This window comes from Vicia villosa, linkage group LG1 (genome assembly GCF_029867415.1).
Source record: "Vicia villosa cultivar HV-30 ecotype Madison, WI linkage group LG1, Vvil1.0, whole genome shotgun sequence".
Taxonomy (NCBI): domain Eukaryota; kingdom Viridiplantae; phylum Streptophyta; class Magnoliopsida; order Fabales; family Fabaceae; genus Vicia; species Vicia villosa.
Genome location: NC_081180.1, coordinates 100677551 through 100702483, shown reverse-complemented (window position 1 = coordinate 100702483; position 24933 = coordinate 100677551). Strand labels below are relative to the sequence as shown.

The 24933-nt window shown below is 33.2% G+C and overlaps 5 protein-coding genes across 7 annotated transcripts; 3 read left to right on the top strand and 2 right to left on the bottom strand.

The window, feature by feature from the left end:
* Nucleotides 1-5798: 5798 nt before the first annotated feature.
* Nucleotides 5799-6167, top strand: LOC131650230 (uncharacterized). Its single transcript, XM_058919951.1, has one exon. It carries the CDS (start codon nucleotides 5799-5801, stop codon nucleotides 6165-6167), a length of 369 nt encoding a protein of 122 aa, XP_058775934.1.
* Nucleotides 6168-9655: 3488 nt separating this feature from the next.
* Nucleotides 9656-14820, bottom strand: LOC131643712 (pentatricopeptide repeat-containing protein At2g16880). Of its 3 annotated transcripts, none has more exons than XM_058914011.1 (4): nucleotides 12322-14820; nucleotides 10920-11166; nucleotides 10685-10824; nucleotides 9656-10067 (listed from the first exon to the last, which is right to left on the bottom strand). In XM_058914011.1, the coding sequence occupies exon 1, from the start codon at nucleotides 14631-14633 to the stop codon at nucleotides 12345-12347; it is 2289 nt and encodes a 762-aa protein (XP_058769994.1). In that variant the 5' UTR covers nucleotides 14634-14820; the 3' UTR covers nucleotides 9656-10067; nucleotides 10685-10824; nucleotides 10920-11166; nucleotides 12322-12344. The 3 variants fall into 3 exon arrangements, with proteins under 3 accessions (XP_058769994.1, XP_058769993.1, XP_058769995.1); XM_058914010.1 differs by having other exon boundaries at nucleotides 10920-11247; nucleotides 12322-14817; XM_058914012.1 differs by having other exon boundaries at nucleotides 9656-9999; nucleotides 10920-11247; nucleotides 12322-14817.
* A 2862-nt stretch (nucleotides 14821-17682) lies between these two features.
* LOC131643710 (uncharacterized) lies at nucleotides 17683-19200 on the top strand. Its single transcript, XM_058914008.1, has 3 exons — nucleotides 17683-17900; nucleotides 18530-18872; nucleotides 19020-19200. The coding sequence occupies exons 1-3, from the start codon at nucleotides 17752-17754 to the stop codon at nucleotides 19083-19085; spliced, it is 558 nt and encodes a 185-aa protein (XP_058769991.1). The 5' UTR covers nucleotides 17683-17751; the 3' UTR covers nucleotides 19086-19200.
* Nucleotides 19201-19557: 357 nt separating this feature from the next.
* LOC131643709 (protein GET4) lies at nucleotides 19558-23510 on the bottom strand. Its single transcript, XM_058914007.1, has 11 exons — nucleotides 23353-23510; nucleotides 23130-23209; nucleotides 22072-22150; nucleotides 21737-21818; nucleotides 21364-21514; nucleotides 21149-21239; nucleotides 20931-21014; nucleotides 20711-20757; nucleotides 20372-20585; nucleotides 20147-20224; nucleotides 19558-20050 (listed from the first exon to the last, which is right to left on the bottom strand). Exons 1-11 carry the CDS (start codon nucleotides 23398-23400, stop codon nucleotides 20033-20035), a joined length of 972 nt encoding a protein of 323 aa, XP_058769990.1. The 5' UTR covers nucleotides 23401-23510; the 3' UTR covers nucleotides 19558-20032.
* Nucleotides 23511-23560: 50 nt separating this feature from the next.
* On the top strand, nucleotides 23561-24733 carry LOC131643711 (glutamyl-tRNA(Gln) amidotransferase subunit C, chloroplastic/mitochondrial). The gene is made up of 5 exons (XM_058914009.1): nucleotides 23561-23776; nucleotides 23853-23893; nucleotides 24143-24198; nucleotides 24283-24331; nucleotides 24415-24733. The coding sequence occupies exons 1-5, from the start codon at nucleotides 23594-23596 to the stop codon at nucleotides 24488-24490; spliced, it is 405 nt and encodes a 134-aa protein (XP_058769992.1). The 5' UTR covers nucleotides 23561-23593; the 3' UTR covers nucleotides 24491-24733.
* The last annotated feature ends 200 nt before the right edge of the window (nucleotides 24734-24933 follow it).

The following is a 24933-nucleotide window of genomic DNA, read 5'->3' as shown; positions in this document are numbered from 1 at the left end:
TCTAACCTATGTCCCAAGGGCACAAGTTAATAAGATATTTATAAAAAAAAAGATTTTTTCTTTACCCACCTCTCTATGGGGGTTACCCCCAGCGAAAACCCCATTATACCCCGCTTCAGAAATGCATTTCCGAAATTTTTTTTTTCTAAATTTTTCCAAACTTCGGAAGTGCATTTCCGAAAAAATCCCAAAAATTGAGATTTTGACTAATTCGGAGATGCATCTCCGAAACAACAAAAACAAATCTATAAAAATCCCAAAAATTAATTTTAGGATATTAATTAATTCAATTATCATAAATTTGATATAATTTATGAGTAATGAATAATAATAATTATATATTTTGATATAATTTATAAGTTATGAATAATAATTATTATATATTTCTATTTTGATTCATATTTTAAAATTTAAAATAATTTTAATTAAAATAATTTCACTTACAAAATGAGTTATAATTTTTTATTTATATATTTATGTATTTATAATAATTATTATATATTTATATATTTACAAAAATAATTATAAAAAATGAGTGTTTTAATTTATATATTTATATATTTATATAATAATTATAATAATTATTATATATTTATAAAAATTATTATATATTTATATAATAATTATTATATATTAATTATAAATATATTTATACATTTATATAATAATTATAAAAATTAAAACAATGAGTGTTTTAATTTATAATATATATATTATATTTATATTTATATATTATATTTATTTTTAAATAATTCAAAATTTACTTATGAAATTAAGATGTTTTTGATTTATATAAGTTAGTAAAATAATTTTTAACTTTAAAATTGTTTAGGAAATTTTATACCTATTAATTGTATTGATTCACCTTGATTTTATACCTATTAATTGTATTGATTCATCTTGATTTTAATTTTTTAATAATTATTGAATTCTTTCGGAAGTGTATATCCGAAACATTCCAAGACCAATTTGGTCTTGGAATATTTCGGAAGTGTATATCCGAAGACACCCCTCTCCCAAAAAAATTCGGATGTGTATATCCGAAGACACCCTCCTCCCAAAAAAAAGGTGTTTTCGGAAATGCATTTCCGAAAACCCAAAAAAGGGGTGTTTTCGGAAATGCATTTCCGAAAACCCAAAAAGGGGTGTTTTCGGAAATGCATCTCCGAAAACACCTTTTTTTCGTATTTTCGGAAGTGCATTTCCGAAATAAGACAAATTTTGAAAAAAAAATAAGTGTTTCGGAAATACATTTCCGAAGTGAGGGTATTTTGGGTTTTTCACCAGAGGTGACCAAGAAAAGAGGGAGGTGGGTAAAGAAATTTCCAAAAAAAAATATTAGAACCTGTGCATTCAATGTATCGAAACTTTAAATATAACTTTATTGTATTTAATTATATTTAATTTTTTCTAATTATAGTATCCTTAACATGTGCCCTTAGGGCACATCTTAGCCTGACCCTTATTATAATTCTACTTATCAAGTCTTGGAGGGTATCTAAGGAGCTACCATTCAGAATATAAAATTTGTCTGAGTTAAATATTGAGTTTGAAAACTCTTAATATAAAATAATATTTTCCACCTTACAATTCTATCCGACGCTTAAATACATTCTTCACACATTTAAAAAACATTGTATTGTTAGTCATACTTTTCCCAATAGGGTAATTTCTTAAGATAAAATATAGCATGAGATTCCTAAATTATTTTGTCCTCAAACTTTAGTGTCCTTGCCGGCTGCCCTATATATGAAAAGACTCACAAAAAAAGATAGTATGGTACGTATAACCAAAGTGTCTCTCAAGGTTTATATGATCAAAAATCATACACACAAAGAGCGACAGATGTGTTATTTCAACCACAAGTTTACAAATGATTGCCGACATTTCATCCTTTTCTTGCAAAGGAAGTGAACCTAAAATCATTGAAGGTTTTTAAAAAGTGTTAAAGTTTACACAAATTTACTAGCTAGAAAGCCCAATATTCTGGGTTTCTGATTGCTTCGAGAATCAAAATGATACAAGATTTTGTGTTAGATTTCTGGGTCCAAAAAATAATTATTCCAAAGGAATCAAAAAATAGTAATTTCAGGTTCCAAAAGAAGCATCTTACATAAATATATTAACCACTTTTCTTATTAAAGTTTACAAAACATCATCAAGAATCTAACTAATTCACCTTTTCTCTGTAATAAAAATCATTATTACAAAACAATTAAAAAATAAATTGAACAAAGTTTATCTTTTGAATGCCAATGGTTCCTTTAACTTGTATCATGGAGATGCTCTTAATAAAAACTAATTTTTGTCACATCAATTAAAAAACATTTAGATATATATGTAATAAATAAGAAGAAAGGTAAGATTCTAAATGCTGGCATAAATAAGGAAAAATTTAGAATCATAAAGAATGAAAAAGCAGAAAAGGTTCTATATGTAGCATATGTGACATAACTTGGATGAGAAATCAAATCATAACCAATATGTTCTTTGAATAATATAATATTCATGATAATTATTGGTCGTTTTGTCCTTAATTATCGAAATGTGAATGTGTGTGAATCATAGATTAAATGTAAATTTTTTTGCTTAGAAATAAGGTCAACGGTTGTACATTTAAGCACTTTATATTTGATCATAAGTGTAACAACAAAACACCACATCTTAGTTACCATGTTCTCTTTGAAAATTTCATTTCACTAAAGACAAGCAACTTTTTCTGAAGAGAAAAATGATTATGTACTATTATTATTTGTTTCATAAAGCACTTGTCTGGTACGTTTTGTGTGTCATGGAATCAATTTTTAGGTACATGGAATTTATAATTTTACCAAGCCACCTAAATGTTTTGGATGAACCAAACTCAGTCCACATGTTAAATATCAACATCAAATATTAAGATTTAAAAAATAAAAATTCATGAGCCTTGGTTTCGATAAGGGACCGGCTAATTTGTATCAAAAGTCAACGGCGCTATAAGGGTGGTGAATAAAAAACGTTCCGTTGAAGAGTGTCAGTGGCGCCACAAGGGTGGTGAGTAAGAAACGTTTCGTTGAAGAGTGTCAACGATACTACAAAGGTGGTGAGTAAGAAATGTTTTGCGTGGTACAAGAGTTTGTGGAAGTAATAAGAACTTCCACTTGAGGGGGTATTGTGGCTCACATTTACCTTAAGGTTTTAGGTAGACAAGTGGTGTGTCTCCCACAAAGGTGTGTTCCTCAAAGGAAAAGTCCCACACAAAAGTAAGAATGTTCATCGCTAGACCCTTCCCCGATTGTTGCGCTAACAATAAATAGTAATATGATGTTCGTACTTTATCAAAAGAGAAGTATCGTACGGTCATCCTAGAAACCCTGTATACTCATCCTCACAAACCATCGTCTCTCGAGAACCCCATCCTACACCTATACAGATTGGGATACAATTGTTAGTGTCACGTCCTCGGATTCGTGCCATTAGAAAAAAATCACATTAATAAATTTTAAAAAAATATATATCAAACCAGAAATCTTTTATCAAAGATATATGATTGCTAAAAATTGGACCCTTCATATGACTATGTTGTAAGAGACCAGGTAGTATTTTTTACTTCGCTAGATAACTTCTTTCAGAGTTCATTGAAGCGTATTTTTAAAACACATTACCAGAGAACTTACAAGCAAGTTTTTCAACGTTAAAATATGTGTACTGGATAACTTTGATATAAGACTTTCCGTGAATTTCTGATTGGGGAACTTACTAAATGATCGGATATCTTGTTTTAAAGTGTTCCAATATGTAAAAAAAATTCAATGGCTCGAAAAACTAAAACGAGAATGAGGAAATAAGTTTTTTTAAAATAATGAATAAACTATTTATATATGAGCATTTTGGTTAAGAGTCGTATACTGTATGGATAGGGGGATAAATATTGGGATATAGGTTAAAATCTGAGAATTGTTAATCCTACATTAGTATGGAAAACACCATATGAAATTTCAAAAATACCTTTCAAAATTAATAAAAGCATTTTTCGAACGCACCCTAAAATACATTTTAAGTGAGACTCATCCTATATTTTTTCTAATATTTAATCTGAAGATACATTTTCGGATTTGATAAATATACTTCCGGAAACATGCATGTAATGCAAACCTCCTGTCACTTTATATATTAGTGTCTTGATTCTTCATTAATATTTAAAAAGTCACACATGTTCATATAATTGTTTGAGCTGACAACTTATTAGCATCTTTAGTTTGTGTATGTAATTTATATTTGGTCTTATGATAAAATAAGTTGAGTAATGTATTGTTGTATTTTACTTTTTATTTAATAGTTGTATTGGGTACCAAAGTATCTATTCTTAAATTTTAAATTTGTTAATGTTTTAATTCATCTCATCATATGTATTGGCAAATTTGACATTTTAATATACAACTTTATCAGGGCCGGCCCAACAGATCTCGAGGCCTGAGGCGAAATTTATAACAGTTTTTTTAAACAAAATATTAATATTTTAATAAAATAATATATTTTAATGAATTTTAAAAAATAATTTATTAACCACTGTAATTGAGTTTAACATTTTTCTCTTCTATTGGTAATAAAATTCATCTAAGCACTTTTCTCATCACTTTTTGAAAAAATCATAATGGAAAAAGCTTTCTTAAACTTGATTTTTTAAAATCTTAGATATCAAGAATTTGAAAGGACTTCAAAAATATAATATATACTGCAATTAAATGTTAATATTACACACATTGTAAAACTAAAAAATATTAGGTTAACAAACCAATTAGTTAAATCTGCCACAGAAAATAAAAAATAAAATTGAGGCCCTAGGCGGTAGCCTTGGTGGCCTACCCCTAGGGCCGGCCCTGAACTTTATTTGCTTAATTATTTGAAATGATACATAAATATGTAAATCTAGAGCAATGTCAGAAATAAAAAAACGGTGAAAATGGACAGATAAAGTGCCATTTCATGGTTCACATTGCTATCACATAAATAAATGTGACTTTAAATATTTAGAGAAGTACATTTTCGAATTTTTTACGGAAGTGTATTTCTGGATTTTTTTTTATAAAATGAATTTGTGACTCATTTACATATGAATTTCGTGTATTTAATATGCATCTGAAGATGTATATTCAAATTCTAGGGATATTTTTGTTTTTTCACAAATAAGTGGTAGTAATCCATATGGTACATTAAAATTTTTCTTAAAATTGTCTTATGTTTGATAGATCTGATGCTAGCCTAACTTAGCCCATTAAAATAGTATGCATAGCCCAAAGTATATGGTACTCATATCAATGAGAAGAACGACTAATATTCAACCCTCTATCATGGTATCAATAAGCTTTGGTATTGATCTCTCTCACTAAACATTAGTGTCGCCCTTCCCCCTTAACCCTAATCTTTAAATCGCCTTTCCTCCCTTTTCTCAATCGCATTGTATTCCCCTTCTTTCTCCCATGGCCGACGAAAGTAACAACACTTCTCTCACCCACTATATTAATAATAATTTTACAATTCAATCTCAGTCTCCCACTCCTCTCACACTTACTCTTATTCATCTTGCTTTAATTGTGCCTAATATCCCAAACTTCATCAAAATCACACTAAGTGTTGAAAAAAAGATAGTATAATACATAATACAAATGATTCAAAATACATGCATGTGCCTATCAAGGGCTTGATCATATAATCCCACATTCCCCCTCTATGACACTTGCGACTCCCTCACTCAAAGACATTGATCTTGAATTCAGATTTTGCCTTAATGTCGTCAGGTTAAAGTGGATATTTTGAACATGAATCTATCGTCGAACTTGCTTGGAACAGAACTTGCTTCATGTGCTCATATGGAACATTTTTCTTATGCATCCTCTTACAGTCATCATCTCAAATCCCTCTTCGACCAACTATCTAATGTCGAGGCTCCTGTCTCTAATGAACTTCTAAGTCTTCAAATCATCTCAGGCCTAACCAATGCATATACTACTGTAGGCTCACAAATTCGTCATGGTGATCCTCTTCCACCATTTTACAAAGCACGCTCCAGGATCATCTTAGAAGAAACAGCCAGTGCAGAAAAGGCAGTCAACACCACTAACAATGTTGCCTTCATTGCCTCGCACATTGATGCATCGGCTCCTACTTCTTCCAATCGCGCCATATAGAGACATGGTATTTATAACATGTATAGAACATATATAACCATTTAGCATCATAAAAACAAGAATCTATAACATTGATTTCATCACCTATTTTCAAACCCTAAGAATCAAAATTTATAAAAATTATGAATAATTTGCAATCTCATGAAATAGAAACATTATAACATACATAAAACATATAACAACAAGGATTAACACCCAAACATGCTTCAATCGCCAATCTCATGATATCTCAACCAAAACCTAACATGTTAAACTAGAATCACAAAATTCTCAATCCTAACGTGTTTCTAACCATTTCATACTATTATATTAACCCATAATCAATAAATCTCACCCTTACCTTGGTGATTTCTCCTCCTAGGTTTGCTTCCTCTCCCCGTCTCCATTTCTCTTCTCTCTTCTTTTTCTTCTTTTCTTCACTTCTCTCACTATCTTTCTATTTTCCTTATTTTGTGAAATTTTACTATCTTTCATTTTCACTAATGGGCTTAACAAATAGCACCTCCTTATTTCTCATACTAACTCAACATAGGTCCAATTAGTTATTTTCTCATTTTCACACTTTTAACCAAAAATCACATGTAACCCAAATAAATCACAAAACACAAATTTAATCAATTATCATACCACATAATAATTAATAAATCAAACATTTAATAAAATAATAAACACTAAAAACAGGATGTTACAACCAACCTCACATCTATCTCACTCCCTTTGACCAAGGTCCAGAATGGAAGCCCATGCAACAAAACCTACCTTTCAACAAGTTGGAATAAGGGCTTAATGGACATTTGTTATGGGTCATTCATGAGACTCACATGTTAAAGTCCGAAAATAAGCGCAAAGGAACCGATACGACCTCACTCAAGATCGAAACACATAATTCCAACCTCTTTCCTACTTCTCACAGTCAGATCTAAGCAGACAGTGATCCACAATAGGCGCTAGATCAAGCAGAGGTGGTTCTAACCGTCCTCTCTCCCCCCCCCCCTCTCTCTCTCTCTCTCTCTCTCTCTATATATATATATATATATATATATATATATATATATATATAAATCCTTTCACCCGTCAATACTCATAGATTTTACTCATTATCACTCTCATACAACTTCTCATTCATTGACTGATTTGAGTGTTGGAGTGTAAATCCTACATGTTCATCCCGCTCTGTCGTATTGAAAGCATGTTCACCATTAGAGTCCCACTTCACTCTGTCATCAAATATTTATAATTTCTAGAAGGAACATAATTAGATAGAACCTTTAATGTGCCAAACAATTTCGCTAAATTCTCATGACAAAAAACAAACAGGTTACAATAACATCGCTATATAAATGCTTTCCAGTTTGTTTCTCTGTCTTTGATAGTCCCACACCAATAAATTTAGGCTATGAGTGTGGATCGTATAGATATTAAACGAGAGTCTTGGAACTCTATATAAACTTGGGAGAATTTAATTCTCCATCTCTAAATTGTCTCTTGAAATACTAAAAATACTAGAAATAACTTATCTGAAATCTAGGATCCGATGTGTATTTTTGGATATTTGTTGGATATTAGGATGGGAATTTCTTTGCACACCCCTGAACCTGCTTAGGAGCCTCTGGAGAAATTCTAGTTTTACCCCTTGAAGTCAGAGATGCATCTCTAAACGCACCACATTTCATTTTTTAGAGGTGCTTGTATTTTTCAATTCACCCATTGGTGGGTTTCAGAAGTACACATGTGAAATAATGATACATAGGCACAGGGTTGCAAGATCTTGGCGAACTCAATAATAAAAACCTTTTTTCCCTTAATTAAATCATGCATGCATTTCCCCCTTAGAAAGTTATAGATATACACACTCATTGATTAGAACAACAAGAGTGGATCCTGTGGAGTACCACATAGAGAGGGGTGCTAATATCTTTCCCTTGCGTAATCGAATTTCGTACCTAGATATTTTATTTGGATTTTATCGATATTTTCCCTTTTCCTTTGTTAGAAACAATAAAGTTTAGTGGCGACTCTTGCTCATTTGAGTTTAGTTAATCAATAGCTTGATCTCAAAATTTCCCGCCGCAACAGGTTGAAAATGTGTTGAACAACTTGATATTTTTTGTATGAGTCCAAAAAATGTTACGGACACTGACTTTATCATCACACATTATGTACCTTGAAACATAGTGGTTATCATCCAAAAGTTTCAAAAGTTGTTGCATTTCGGATCGCAATGTTCTGTTTATAACGTTCATTGTATACCTGCTTGATATTTGAAATATTTTGTGGTCTTTTCCGTTTCAAATCTGCAAGTATGTTTTTCGACGCAACTTTGATATTGCCATTTCCTAAATAATTTCTTTCTCTGGCTTAAGTCGACCTACAATTTCAATTAGATGACCTTGTAGCTTCGTATCCAAAGCATGATTATGTTTACCACAAATGACACTAAACTCCCATGTATCATCCACCCTACATGATCCGCGTAATTTAAACTGAAACTCACATTTCTCGATTTGGTGTCATCATGTTTTAACTTCCAAATTTTTGAAACATATCTTCCACCTCTCTTGTATCTCATCGTTACAAATGCTTGTCTTCTACTAGTGTCGTTGTCGAACCTTCCCATCACAACTCCAAACTTGAGTTTGCTAGCTTCCATTCGGACTCATTCAAGCATATGTTGACAAGCAGTGAAAACTTGATCATTTGTAAACTGTCGAACATATATCTCGACAACAATCATTTTAACATCGTCCTTCACCTCATCCAGCTTAGCATCATCATTCACCTTGTCCGAAACAGCTTTGGGAAACATGACAATGTGCACCATATCTAAAATAGGCAAAAACTGAAAATCTGTTAAGAATTATGTTTATGTAACAGACAGTTTCAGAACTGCACTTCCGAAATAATTTAGGTGAGTTTCATAAATGCATTCCCGAAGAAACACATTATTTTGATCCAAAAATCAGCTTCAATGCAAAGAAATGAGAGATGAAATGAGAAAAATTTACCATAAATTACAATTTTTTATACTCTCTTAGACATGATAAAACACTTGAAACGAAGACGAAAAATCAATTGAGAATGGAAACGTTTTTTTGGAGGATTTTGATTATAGGGTGAAAAATGAAAAGAATGAAATAGTTCATGCAGCAAGATGTTTTAAGTTGAATATTTTCAAAATTGTATCTCCAAAAATATCACTGAATGCTTAAATTTAAAGTTCAATTATAAATAGCGTGTTTTCATATATGCATTTCCGAAACACATTGAAAGTTGATTTGGAGAGATGCATCTCCGAAAAACATTTTGGGATTTTCCTAGATTTTTTTCACCCCAACAAAGTGTACAAAGAAATTCCTTATTAGGATACTAGAATTTTAAACATTTCAATAAACCGTGTTCAACAACATTAATATATAAACAAAACTAACAAAAACATAAATTTAAAATATTAATTAAACACGATCTCAATCATGAATGAGACAAACTAGTTTCTTCATCAAGTCCAACCATGCATGTCGCGTTTGCAATTAATGGCATGGGATAAATCAAACTTGAACAGATACCATGAATAAATCTGACTAGAGTATCATCTAACATGACCACTTGAACAGATACCATGAATAAATCTGACTAGAGTATCATCTAACATGACCAGTCCCTAGAAAAAATATTGATCAAATATTGAAAACATGTTCTCACATCATTTTGAATTTGCATGTTAGTAAACTTAACACATCCATATGAAACAATTGACGGCCGACAATCCTCAACTTTCGTAATCCTTCTTGTATTGTCTTAGTCGAGACGATCATTCAAATTTGTCCGGTTGGTCCTTCAAATCACATAAATTTACATCAAAGTTGATCCAAATCAAATTGGGAGTTCCCTCGTTATAGTAAACTGCAATAATTTTAGAGTTCATTTAGACTGGATATGGGTAAGATTTCATGGTTTTGTGTTTTGAAGGAAAACAAACCAAACACATTAATTTATACAACGTGTCGGTGCGATCTTGATCACATAAACATAATTAACTTCAATATAAGATAATTTAACAAAAAAACAAATCACATGAAAAAGAAAGATAAAAGCAACATTCTAGCACACAACATGGAAAAGAAAGATAAAAGCAACATTCTAGCACACAACTTAGAAAAACATAAAGTGAACTTGATTTTAACTTGGTAAAATTTAGTTTTAATAGAAAAGGTTTGAACTATAACTAGTTAAATAATTGTGTCATGTCATCGCTTATATTGATGTGCCCGTGTCGAAAAGTGGGCTTGTTTGCTCCCTAAACCCTTAGCTAATTTAAGAATAAGTCTAAAACAAATTATAAAAAAAAAGTCTCCAACTTAAAAATTTTGCTGATGTGAAGTGTCAAACTGATTTGTCCAGAGCATAGTGAAGAGGATGTGAAGTTTCGAACTGATTTGTCCAAAGCATAATGAAGAGTGATGATCATTGTCAAACTATATGTTAATAAATTCAATTTATAGAGTGTGTACGCAGCATACCTGCAAAGCATACATCTTTGGGGGTAAAATAATTCTGAAGCAGAAGCTTAAATCTGATTGCTCAGCATCAATCATCTCTTCCAGTCACCCCTCCAATTGGAAGAATGTTTTGAAAGATACCCTTGTCGAATGACTGAAACCTACACAAATATATATAGTGCTCAACTTATGTGAATGGGAATGAAAGCTAAGTAAAATGAAATGAAGTAAAGGGAAACATCATATCCTGAAATACCTTTTCCAATTGCAGCTGATTCGGCTACTGATCTACAACAATATTTGATATCCTAGAAAAAGGATGCATATGCACATCAAAGTTCGGCTAATGCATCTACAACACTATTCGTAGCAGTCCAGGCAGTGGTTTCATCTGTGGAATAAAGTTGGTTTTATTTTTCTAGTAAGAGTGCCCAACTGCGCAAACATTGCAGTTCCGGAATGGTCATCAATAGCTTGCACTTCTGCTGGACCATTATGTACTTCTGGGATCATCAAAAGTGCGCAGTGAGCAAAGAAAAAACATTTGCTGGTGTTAGGGAAATCGGCCGGGACAGACTGAAATTCTGCACATAAGTTACTAAGTGCATCACATTTTCAGGGTTAATTGCAGACTACTAATAAGGCATTGTGAAGTAATACATCACATTCCAGAGGGTTGGTTGAGTCACATGCAAACAAACATGACAGAAGTGTGGAAAGTCCTACAAAGTACAAACTGATCCAATCTCTCCAATACCACAAAAAAAAAAAAAAAAAACAGAATTTGATCTAATCATTACAAATGTATAGAATCGTCTAAATATATGTAGTCAAACAAATAACCGTAACAGCAAGCAAATCACTAATCCAGATTTCGCAGGCAAGAATACACAAAGCCAGTAATTCTGGGATCTAACCCGAAATCAGTGAAATTTACAAGAACCGGACAAAAATGCTTTCACTTGAATCAGAACAAAGAATGCAAAAAAAAAAAGGAAAAATCATGGAGCTATGAACCGTGGCAGATTAAGCAGTTAGGGTTCTAGTGTTGATCATCATACTGTATTGGAATGGAGTTCAGGGTAGTGAACCATTGTAACTAATAATTAACCCTGTTCAGTTTGCAAATCGGTTTTAAAAGTGTAGTTATTTAAAGATTAGTGCAGTTCTGTTATACGTGCAGTATGAATGTATGGTTTACTTCAGTATTTAGAACAATAAAAAAAAGTCCAGTTAAGTTTGAACAGCCACTTATTCAAGCTTCTGCCTGCTAGTTATAGCTCAGTCCAAGCACCTGAGACTTTTATTAGTAAAAATAAAACTAGGAGCTGAATCAACAAGCTAAACAAATTTCAATTTCAACGTGAACGCAGATCTCATATATGGAATGACAATTAGAATCTCTACTTATGTATACAATTTTACATTTCGAGCACGCATAAGAATCCTAATAATGATAGTTAATTCTATAAACCAGCAAAATAACACAAATGCATATGGAGGCAAAAGGTGAAATTGTCACCATAGTTGAAAAAACTAACTAAATATTATATTGGAAAATCAAAACTTGCATGACATCATTGGTGCTGTCACAACATTGTTTTTACATCATGATACAACATCATGGACAATAAAAATCCAAATACCAAAATACATACCGAGACAATCTATTGTGTAATTCTTATCTGGAAGCCTTTGATATACTTTTCCGCCTCTTCAATAGCCCATCCATTAGCTTGATATATGTATATTTATTTAAACAAACTCCTTTCTGCTCTGCCTGTTGAAACAGTTTCATTGCTTCCTTGTACTTCCCCTGAGTACACAAACTACTTATTTGCTCCGAGTACATCATATCACTTGTATCAACCTCCGGAGAATTGTCTTGAGCTTTCACATCCTGCCCTTTCTCTGCAAGTTTCGAAACCAAGCTTGCTGCTTCCTCGGTTCTACCAGCTTTAGTAAGCGCACTCACAATAGCATTATAGGTATATCGATCAGGCTCCATATTTTTCCTCTCCATTTCTACCATAAGATCAAATGCATCCTCAAGTCGTCCTTCTTGGCAAAAAGAGGATATTACTATGTTATATGTGACTATGTCAATGGGCTTCCCTTTAGAGATCCATGTGTTAAATAGGGTAAGACCTTTCTCCAATTTACCCCCTCTGCAAAGTCCCCGGAGAAGAATATTACACGTGAAAATGTCTGGTTTGAATGAGTGCTCTACCATTTTGTTATGGAACTGAAATGCTTTCTCTACCACTCCTTCCCAGCAGTAACCGTGAATAATTATGTTACAAGTAGCTTCATCGGGAACCAAACCCTTCTCCAAAAGCTCATTCAGTCTATCAACAGCTTGATCAGTTTTTCCAGACAGACACAATCCCCTGATTATAGTGTTATAAGTGACAACAGTGGGAACAATCCCTTTTTCCTTCATCTCATCCCAAAGCTTCAACGCCCTGTCTGCTTGTTCATCTTTGAAATACCCCATGATTAGAGTTCCATATGTTACTTCATCAAGAATATAACCTCGTTTCCTGGCATTTATAGTTAAGTTGTATGCATCCTCTAGCTTCTTCTCCGAGCACAAAATGTGCAATATGGTGTTTAGAGTAAAAGTATCTGTTTTCAATCCCTTCCTCCCCATTTCATCCATCATCTTAAACGCCTCTCCCATCTTTCCAGCCTTACAATAACTATTAATCATAGTGTTATAAGTAAAACAATCCGGAGAGAACCCACTTTCCGCCATCTTAGCCATTACATTACTCGCCTCATCAATTTTACCTTCCTTACAAAGCCACTTAACCATTATATTATGAGTCACGGCATTTTCCTTAACCTCCCTCAACTTCATTTCCTGTACCAACTTATGTGCTTCAACGCTACCCCGATGCTCAAAACACCCGTCAATCAAAGTATTATACGTAACAACATCAGGCACCAGTCTCAAATTCTCCATCTCGTCTCTAAGCCTAATAGCCTCGTCAATCTTACCCTCGTCACACAAACCTCTAACCATAGTATTATAAGTCCAAACATCCGGCAACATATCATTCCCAGTCATCAATTCAATAACCTCAGCAGCTTCCTTCAACCATTTCACCTTACAATACCCATGAACCAAAATATTATAAGTATTCCTATTCGGAACAAGACCACTACTCTTCATCTGTTGCAACAAATCCCTCACTTTACTCAACTGACTCCTCTTACACAAAGCATTCAAAACAGTATTATAAGTAACATTATCAGGACAACAACCAAACTCCCCCATTTGATTAATCAACCGAAACGCCTCGTTGAAATTATTATTCGAACAATAACCATGAATCAAAATGTTGAAGGTATTAGTGTTAGGCTGAACACCAAGTTTTATTGAATCATGAAAAACCTGTCTGGACAAAAGAATAGAATGAGAGGAATTCGACCTGACGAGCGCGTTAAGGAGAGTGTTGCACGTGAGCAGATTCGGTCGAAAGCGAAGCCGTTTCATTTTGTTGAAGATCTCGAAAGCGAGTTGAGGTTGCTGGGAGAGAACGTAAGCAGCTATGGAGGTATCAAGGAGGGGTTTAGGGATGGAGTGATCGGAGCGGAGGAGGCGGGAGTGAAGGGAATGGCGAGGGTGATCGGAGGAGATGAAGTCGAGGAGGAGGGATTTGGCGTCGGAGAATTTGCGGCGGGAGAGGAGGGGAGGGAGGAGAGTGAGGAGAGGTTTAGGGGAAATGGAGAGGGAGGAAGGTGCGTTTGATTGGAACCATTTGAAGAAGGAAACTAGGGTTTGGGGGTGAGAGTGGAGTGGCTTCCATGAGAGGATTGAGATGATGATGGGGAGAGTGAGGTGAGGAATGAAAGGTTGGAGGTTCTGTGGGTTTTGGTGGTTGGTTAGCATGGTGGTTATGGTTTTGATGAGATGTTGTTCGTTGCCATCTCCGCCGCCGGTGCCGGTGGTTGTGTTCATCATCTTCCTCCTTTATTTTCTGCTTCAGGGTTTTGGTTTCCTGTTTGCAAATTTTCTTTTGTTTGAATTTTGTTTGCAAAAACCGTAACAAAATTAAAATTTCCAACATAATTTTTGAGTGGCTTTCTAATTTATTTATTTATTTTAAATTTTGATGTTCCTTTCGACCAACTAATTAGAAAAATCAATTTCACACCCTATTAGTTTTTTTTTTTAATAAAGTTTCATTGAAACAAAAGAAAACGGAATATACAGGAGAAGGAGGAGATTAGACCGAAACTCTCTTAAAAAGAATAAACTCTATAAAAGACAGACCAAGCCTGTTATTTATAAAATTTGCTCTCAAAAAATTTGAAATGTAATTATAGTAGGGTATTCTGTCACCGTTTGCTCAACGTTAACCAATGAATTCGCAAAACTATTGCCTTCTTGCCAAAGGCACTTTAAAAGAAGGAGAGAAAGCTCGAATATTTATTAGTTTTTTAATTACATTATAAAAATAAAATCCATTTTCTTGCCTTTTTTTAATTACTAATTTTTATTAGTTTATTAAATTTTTAATTATTATAGTTTTATTTGTATTTTATTGGTTTTTATAAATAGTTTAAAGAATATTGCTTTAATTTTTATTTTAATAATTTTTATAGTATTATATATTTATATTTAAAAAATATTAAATGTAAATTTTGTTTTAAAAAATAGTATTATGTTATTTTAGGTATTTCATTCTTTTGATATAATTTTTTTAAATATTAAAATTTTAAAAAATGATTTGAGAGAAACTATTTTAAATAGTTTTTCATAAAAATTATTTTTAAGATACAAATAGTTATGAATTTTTGGACTGTTTTTCGTGCCTGTAATCGGTTAACACAGTGTGGTAACCTGTTATCACTGAAACTATTTTGTAAATGGTGTAATATTGGAGCCGCAAGTCTATCGTTTCGAAGAATACATGTGTAACCTAAGTTGTGAATGTTGTAAGATATGAGTTACAGTCTTGATAAAAGGGTCATGTGAATCAAGTTTTCAATGTTTAGGATTTTAGTCCAATGTCTTGATAATATGTTTGATAAGAGCGGGCGTTTTAGCCTAATTAGCGGTGTTATTAGGTTTGCAAGAATAGGTGTTAGCCTCGGGTGTTAAATTTTAGGTTTTTGGAGGTTCGGATGGAAGATTGCATTTGTTTGAAGCATCATGCATCATATATTTTGGAGTTAGGAAAGGACTTCAGTTCAGAGTTAAGAATTTGGTTCGGTATTTTAGGACTTTAGTCTGGTGTTTTAGGATTTCAATGAAATAACTATGAATTTAGTGATGGTACCACGTACATGGGAGTTGAGGAGATGAACATTGCATATTTATCCTTGTATATGTATCTTGGTAATGTGACCAAAATCCTCACATCCATGACACCGAATACCTTTTCCTTGATTTGATTTCTCCTATGTTCTTATTTTTCTCTGAAAATCACTGTTCTTACTGATGTCGAATGACATGTTATTGACATTTGGTCTTGGCCTCCTATCCATTTTCTTCAGTACTTTATTGAACTGCCTCCTAAGAAGTACAATAGCATTAGAAATTCCTCCATCAGTCTCCATGTCACATTGACCCTCATCATCATCCGTGTTAGAGATAAAAGTTATCACTCTTGTTCTTCTTTTCAGATCTATCGTTGATAGCCGATTCAAACATTTGAAGTGGCCCAACAAGCTCTTTCACTTTCATGTTACAAATGTCTTAGGCTTCTTCTATAGCTGTGACTTTCATATCAAACTTCTTAGGCAACGACCTGAGAATTTCTCTAACCAGCTTCTCCTCTAACATCTTATCTCCCAAGGCACTGGGTGAATTGGCAATGTCAAGAATATTAATGTGAAAATCATGAATGCACTCGTCATCTTTCATTCTGAGATTTTCAAACTTTGTGGTGAGAAGTTGAAGTCCTGACATCTTTACTTTAGACGTGCCTTCATGAGTATTTATGAGGATTACCCTATGCATCTTTGGCCACAGTACAGGTATTTATTAACCTGAATATATTTTTGTCAACCCCACGGAAGAAGGCATTCAAAGCTTTGGAGTTTCCAAAAGCAAGTTCATCTTCTTCCTTGGACCAATCCTCTTATGGCTTTAATTCAGTAGTGTTATTCCCATCTATATCCGTCAGTGCAGGATGTTCCCAACTCTTGATGACTGCTATCCAAGTTTTGCTCCATATATTTTATAAAAGTCATCATATGCGCCTTCTAGTAGTTATAGTTGGTGTCATCCAAAACAGGCGGTTTGTTAGTATTTCCTCCTTTGTTGTCCATAGTACCAGAAAATATCTTCCCTAGAGCTCACCCAAAAATAGAATAGGGTGTCTGCTCTGATACCAATTGAAATTCTGGCAATTAGAAAACATATGTTGTATACGATGTCAGGATTTCCAGAAAGTTGAATGCAATGTCCTGACATTGTAACAACACAAGTAACAATTTAAAGTAAGTTGCAGGAAGTAAATAACACAGGTGAATTGTTAATTCAATTCAGTGCAATGTCACCTACATCTGGGTGCATCCAAGGCAGGAGGAAAATTCACTACAGTAGTATTAGTTTGAAGTTCTAAACAACCTATAGTTTTACAAATTTCGCACCTAATCACTACCCATGTAATTTCTATCTAAAACTCTCCTAGATATGAGACCCCTATCACTTTCTCTCAATAACACAACCAATGATAAACAACAATTATAATCAAAGATCACTTCCTCTCAATAACACAACCAATGATAAACAACAATTATAATCAAAGAGGAGACACACTCCAAGTAAGATTGAAGAAAAATTAAGGGACGATGAAGAATGATTAGTGGAAAAATAATAATAAAGATAAAAACATGAACATGAATAAAGATGAATTCGAGAAGATGACAATAATTAAGACGATATAAGAAGGGAAATTCGTAAACATGGGAAAGATGTTGATAAATTTCTCAAATTTTAATTTTTTAATTATATTTTATTTTTTAAAAATATTTAATATTTGATTTATAATAATTGTTTTACCAAAGAATTAAATTTGTGTTCACGGTGGCACCAAAATTGTGATAGCATAATAATAATCTGATCGGAAATGGAGAGCGTGACGGTGATAACGGTGAAACCAATCGAAGCAACTCCGGCAACCTTCCAAGACTACGGCCAGGTCATCGAGGCTTCCCCGGACGGCGAGGGTTTCGGTCCTCATGATGCTCAACTTGATCTCAGTAAAGGAATTCCCAGGTTTTCATTCAAGCTTCAATTTTTATCAACTTATCAATGTTTTTCAGTTTTTTCCATTTCAATTTGTTAGGGTTTTGAAGATTGAACAGCAGGTTCATAAGAAACACGAAACTATAATTTGAAATTAGAAAAAGATCAAATACCAATAGTTTTATAGATGCAAAATATGGATCCAAAGGAATAACACAAAATCACCATTAATTATTGCCAAGCATTGAATTTCTGGTTAAATTTTCAATGCCACTTTCATTAGTAGCTGTGATCAACTTAAGATGGATTTATAGTTTTACTTGATGTTGATTGTTGTCATTTTAAGCTGTTTGGGTTGTTTTATCTTGAGATTAAGTGCACAAAGTTACCCTAATTTTTGTTTCCTGTTGTTGCTATAGATACATTTGAGTTATATAGTCCTATTACCCTGGCATTAACCCAGCAAACAACTATATATCAAAATTAGAAAGGCTAGAAATCTTGGAATCCATTGAAGAAACTTTGCAAACGACACTTCAATTTAGCTATGATTAGATTCTTAAACTCATTTGTTTCACCAAAGAGAAAAAAGAATCATTAAGTCATTTGATATTGGAGCAACCTATGCCCTAACTTGTTGAAATTAATGTGATTGTTAGGTTCTACATTATGCATCTTGAAAATCGGCCGCTTAAGTTTTCCAGTATCACACATCATGCATGTGTGACTCAGTGCCTTGGGTCCATTGGTGGTAATGTTTGGTATCTTGGAGTGGCTAAGCCGTCTATTGTTGATTCAAATGAAATTAAGGATAACACAGGCAAGACAATCGTGCAGTCACGCAGTGGTCATTTTTACGCGCCTCCTGCCATTGAGGATGTCCAAGTTTTCAAGGTTTCGGGTTCCAAATTTCTCAAGCTTAACCGTGGGACATGGCATGCCGGTCCTCTATTTACGTCTGATACAATGGACTTTTATAATCTAGAACTTAGCAATACAAATGTAAGTTTTTCGTCTTCCCTTTCAATAGTGTTACATGCACCTTAATTCATTTGCAATGCTCTTTATAATAGAATATGGGAGTAATATTTATCTTTTTTCAGTTGATATTTGTGATGGTTTATACATGGTTTTTTGTTCTGTGTACAGGTGGTTGATCATACAACACACTACTTCAAGAAGCATGATGGAGTGACTTTTTCAATTGATGAGTAATTGGAGCCTTTTGTTGTTTCCAGTGTTTCAACTGATTCTGCACATTGTGTATAATTAAATAAATGACAAAATACTAATAGTATCAAACTATATACAAGTACATAATTTCTGGAAATTTAAGCCTGTGTTTCGTCTAGCAACTAAATCACAGTTTACATGTCAATTGCAGAACATTTGTTAACATGGTCACAATTTTCAGATATACCATAGCTTTATGGATACATTAACTAGTCGCCACCAACAAACAACAAAGAGGAAAATAAAGCATAAGCTTCCACTCTTTTTCTCTGTTACATATTATGATGAACCCTTAGCTTTTTCACTTTTTTTTATAGGAAAATGTTGGTAGTTTTTTTTTTGGACAGCAAACATATTCATTAGATAAGAGAAAACAGTGGAACAACAACGTTTTTGTTCGGCTGAGTAGGGACATTAGAATTAACTAAACTACGGGCATTATAATTAAATCTACGATTAATATAAATAACTCGAGAGTCATCCATATTTGACACAAGTTCCTCACAGTCATGGATGATATGATCAATTGCAGCTACTATTGATTTAAAACCAATACACTTAATTACCACTACCGCGATAGAGATTACAGTGACAAAGGTTGAATAATGAATTCAGAAGTGCATTTTCAAAAAAAATTTAAATGATCTGATGGCATTCAAAGTCTTTGGTACATTCATTCATAGTCTAGTACTTTGAAACAAAAGATCCATAAGCAAAAGCTTTAGAAACTTAACAAAATTTGTGAAACTAGCATTTACAAATCATAACATATTAATAAAAAATAAACCTTATCAATAAATTACACAAGGATTCTGTTTGCTGACATGAATTTGCTCTATCATTGAAAGAAAAAAAATGCTATAATTAAATTATTGAAATCTTCTGTTGAAATTGCCGTTCTATCAGTAGAATCTCAACTGTGAATGTAACTACTCAGCTCCCATCATCTGCATAATAAGCATAACATTGTATCTCGATTAATCACAAGTTTTTCTGTATTCAGAAGTAATAAGCTATTGATCAAATATGAATAGTCTTTTTACCTTGAATATATCCCCAAACATCCCCATCGGATTCCTTCTCTGTACGCCATAAAACTTCTCCGCAATATCATCTAGCAACTAAATCACAGTTTACATGTCAAATACAACATTTATCTAAATTTTAATTCCACCAAGAGAAAATTAATTATAAGATAATAATAACACAAGATAAGATGGTCACAATTTTCATAGAAGCAAACGACATCGAATTGTAAGTTAGCGGACCTCATTGAAGGCAGGTTCCCTCTCAATACATGACTTGAAATTTGCTCTCAACATATTAAAAAGAGGAAAAGCATCTCTTTCCATCGTTTGCAAAAGAAAATTGATGAATTGCATCAAGTCTGTCTTTGGAAACTCAACCTCAGAAGCTTGAGTTTGCTTCTTTATCTCATCCACTAGTATGTTTGCATCCTTCAAATTACCTAAAGATAAATACCTATCATGCAAGAAATCCGCAATTGCTCAGTTCAAAACATCGTTGACATAAGCACGGAATTACATGTCCAAGATATCAACCACACATGCATGGAATTATACTCTCAAACGCTTTTACGATTTTACCTTAACACGGCACGAGCAATGGCCAAATCATCTTCACCGGGATAACACTGCAATATTTGAAAAGCATATCAGTGAACCTTCCTAAAACTATGCCAAAAATAATGCATATGTTGAACCAAGTTTTAGCATAAAAAGTAAGATCAGTTTTTTTTGGTATGCATCGACAGAATTTTGCGAAGTTGAACCAAATAACAAGGAATAAGAAAGTTAGGAGGCTGACCCTGCCTAAAAAGCTCACTAGATTAGTAGCGAACTTGATCGGATCATTTCCTCTCACAAAATGATATGTCACTCTATTCATATCCTGCATGTCAAAAGCACATTGTCATTTATTTATACAAACAAAGGTCATCATATTAGTTTCAAGGTTAAGTGAAGCTTTTCAAGAGAAGCAACAATGAAGATTCCATTCCCTATAAGCGATATTAGGATACATACCACCTCAGGACTTTCAGAAAATATGTACTCAGCCAGAAGAATGTGCAGTTCTGGAGCTCCATTACTACTTGTTCCAAATTCAGCAGACCACCTGAATAAAATAGGAGCAAAGTCAGAAATATTGCTCAGAGGAACAAACGATTACAACATAAACAACCATGAATGAATTTGCTTTTAGATTCCTGGACTATGGTTTAATAACATATTTTTCTCACTTGATAGCAGCTTTTAAGAATGAGGAACAGCCCTCAACACGTGTCTTTGCATTTCCAATATTTTCCGAAAGTTGCTGCATGTCATCGACATCCCACAGGTGTTGTGGCAGTGGAACCCGTGGAAATCCCTCGTATATTTTTCTGAGACGCTCTGTCGATGAAAATTGTTTGTAATTAGAAACAAGAATGAATGTTTGTGGTTAACTACTAAATAAGAAGAATGAATGTTTATGCAAATACATGTAAGAATTGAGTGAGAACACCTTATAATAAAAGCAAGTGTTCCAAACTGACCAAATGATAAATGGAAAATAACTACATTGCATCACAAGCTCAAAAAATAAATTGCCAATAAAACAAGATAAGAACGCACCAAGAGTTTCATCATCATAAGGAATTTTCCCTTTCTCTAATGTCTCCACAAACAATAAAGCAAGCTCTGCTCCACAAGTAACCTAAGACAATGAGAAGATAAATCTTAAACTTTGATGTTTGTCAACCACTGAAAGAATTTCCATATACTTTTCCTAACTAGCAAGTAACTTTTAGCAACCTAAGCTTTCAGGTGTCTCAGAAAATGTCGCGAAGAGCTTTGTTCATCCAAATTACAAGGCTAATAATGAAAAGTCTAGTAGTTTCTCCTACACGGCTAATAAAAATGATCGAAATATATCTCAAAAGACAACAAAATAAAAAATGTAGAACAACCTGTCCATGAGCCAATTGAAGGCATGCTCCTGAATGTAGGATATCTAATGCTTCAGAGTACCTCTCAGCAGTTACATATCTGCAGCAAAACGTGTAAGCACATCAATCTCTTCTCTCTCAATTACTTGCTGCGTTGCACCGGTTCGGGTACATACCCAATACTCGGTACGATTACGCAGACAAAATATGATATTTTTAGAAAAACTAAGGTACGGGTATGTCACCATAACTTTTTTAAATATAATTATAAAAATAATTATATTGTTAACAAAATAATATGAAAGAATTATATCATACAAATGATAACAAAACATCAAAATAAAAAAATAATTCGTTCAAAAAAGTCAAGATCAATAACATAAAAAATTCACATTTGTAACGTGCCAAAAATTCATGAAGTCATAAGTTGAAATTTGAGTGTAAAACTATATAGAAGTGGTTTTTTACTTCTCCTTTTAAAAATATGTTAAAAACTTAAATTTGACTCAATAAAATAGCTTGCAACCTGAAGAGAAAAAACTACATTTTTTTTTAGTGTATCAACGAGCGTACCCAACATGAAAAAAACTAAAAAAATAAAGGGTACGGACTTGATACATACCATACGCGTACTGGTACCCGATACGTACCAGTACATGTACTTTGCCTAAAACAGTGTACGGGTGTTTCACAAATTACTTGACAATGAAAAGAAAATGTGTATGCGCACAGTTGGACACCAGTCTGTAACTTTTTCCTAAGGTAATCATCTAATAAACATGCAGATGAAAGAAAATAACAATGGAACACAGACACCCCCCAAACACAACTCCAACACTAACACGGCGACACCGATAATAATTGAAATAATAAATAAACTAAACGTAATCGTAAGTGTCGCTGTAGGTGTTCGACACAAACACGACACGTCTTTTTTGAGAGGTTGTCGGTGCTACATAGTGGAAAACATGATAACTACCAATTTCAAATTTTTAACATTGAAGATAAACAATATATATACATTTATATTGAAGAAGAAAACGCATAAGAATGAAAACAAAGCTTGAAATTGTATGAACCTGGCACTGATGGATTTATACATCTGTTGAGCTCCATAATAATTCCCATCTTTTACAACTTTCTCCAATTTATCAACATTCTGCAATTCACACACCATAATTCATCAAAAATCACACAAAAACAATGTTGAAAACAAGTTAATTTGCAGCGAAAACAAAAAAAGAATAGTGAAATTTGTTTATGAATATAGAATAAAATTGATGGATCGGAGGTTTTGGTTACCTCTTGACCGGGAGGAAGTTCGAATCTTTTCGATCTCTGCCGCGACATGAAGTTGAAGTTTCTGCGTTTGATTTTCAGATTGAGCGAAAAACAGAAAAAGAAAAAAATTAACCTATTTATAGATAGATTTATAATAGAATAATCAATTTCTTCAGGGACTAAACTGCAAAAACAGAAACTTTCAACCCATAAAACAACGTTTTCGAGAGTTTTGAGATTGGGTTTTGTAAATTGAAGGAAGATGAGTGTGTTACTCAGAGGAACACCATTGTTATCGTTATCATTGTCGAAATCGAAATCTAACATTCAACACAAGTTGTTACAGTTTCGTAGGTTGTCATCAAAGACAAACTGTTCCTCTCTTGAACCTCCAAATGTGTCTCATTTGGCAAAAACTGCTCATATTTCTCTAACCCCAACTGAGGTAATTCTCTATTTTCATTCAAATTATAATTTTTTTCTTGAATTTCAAATGAAAGTAGTTATTTTTATTGTTTTAGGTCGAAGAATTTGGTCCTAAAATTCAGCAGGTGATTGGCTGGTATATGAATTGAAAACCCCTTTATTGGTTATTTGATTGATCTACGGGCAGGGTTTTAAAAAACGGTCACGTTAAGGCTTTCACGATTTTGGTCGGTACAAGTGTCGCGACACTGATAACTGTCGTCGCGGTGTGAATTAACCATAATCTGTCTAGGCGGTTTTCGCGGTGGCCGACAGTTTTTTAAAACCCTGATTATGAGGTTTAACATTTAGTTTCTAAGGAACCAAAACTTGACTTGTGTTGCAGGTTTGGACAGTTGCAGGGTGTTGATCTTGAAAGCATCGAGCCTTCAATTAGAGCAGGTGCTATCATAACCAATATTCTAACTTCTGTTTGCATGGTTACATGAAAAAGCATTGTTTCTTATTGGCTTTACATATATGCAGATACCGAAAACAATTTGCGCGACAATACACCTGAAACATTTGAACAACGGTAAGTTGTTTATTCATTATTGGTAAATTGGACGTATTGTATATGAAGGAAAACGGTCTGACAGAATGGTGTATTCTTTGTAGGGATGCCATCATTGCTTCGCTTCCGAGCTATGAGGAGCCTTACATTAAAGTTCCAAAGGTCCTAAACGTGGACTGAATTTGCTTAGATGAGTTATTTTTGCTAAAAAGAAAACTCATGAAGACTGTTGTTTGTACTTTGAATTTCTTGGTTCGCTATATGAACAGCTCCTACTCTATTTTCATGATGGAAATTAGATTGTCGACTCTGTAGTTGAATATTACCATAGCACTACATTGAATGTTAAAAGTGCAGAGCTGCTTGATTCATCAATGACGCTGTTGAAGGAATGAAAGCCAACAACACCATGTTATTCTATCATTAGCAGACACATATCAAAATCACTTTCATGAGTAAAAACAAAACTAATATAATTTATAGCAATGTATATATATATATATATATATATATATATATATATATATATATATATATATATATATATATATATATATATATATAAATCATGTATAATGGCCATAAGTTGACACTGGTGCTGCCTGTAGTGAGATGATTCTTCT

Coding starts and splice junctions, on each gene's coding strand:
- LOC131650230 (XM_058919951.1), top strand. CDS start 5,799: ATGAATCTATCGTCGAACTTGCTTGGAACAGAACTTGCTTCATGTGCT.
- LOC131643712 (XM_058914011.1), bottom strand. CDS start 14,633: ATGATGAACACAACCACCGGCACCGGCGGCGGAGATGGCAACGAACAA.
- LOC131643710 (XM_058914008.1), top strand. CDS start 17,752: ATGGAGAGCGTGACGGTGATAACGGTGAAACCAATCGAAGCAACTCCG. Junction 17,901..18,529: donor CTCAGTAAAGGAATTCCCAG/GTTTTCATTCAA, acceptor TGTGATTGTTAG/GTTCTACATTATGCATCTTG. Junction 18,873..19,019: donor TAGAACTTAGCAATACAAAT/GTAAGTTTTTCG, acceptor TTCTGTGTACAG/GTGGTTGATCATACAACACA.
- LOC131643709 (XM_058914007.1), bottom strand. CDS start 23,400: ATGTCGCGGCAGAGATCGAAAAGATTCGAACTTCCTCCCGGTCAAGAG. Junction 21,240..21,363: donor TTCTTAAAAGCTGCTATCAA/GTGAGAAAAATA, acceptor TATTTTATTCAG/GTGGTCTGCTGAATTTGGAA. Junction 20,758..20,930: donor TAGTGAGCTTTTTAGGCAGG/GTCAGCCTCCTA, acceptor CAAATATTGCAG/TGTTATCCCGGTGAAGATGA.
- LOC131643711 (XM_058914009.1), top strand. CDS start 23,594: ATGAGTGTGTTACTCAGAGGAACACCATTGTTATCGTTATCATTGTCG. Junction 23,894..24,142: donor ATTCAGCAGGTGATTGGCTG/GTATATGAATTG, acceptor CTTGTGTTGCAG/GTTTGGACAGTTGCAGGGTG. Junction 24,332..24,414: donor CCTGAAACATTTGAACAACG/GTAAGTTGTTTA, acceptor TATTCTTTGTAG/GGATGCCATCATTGCTTCGC.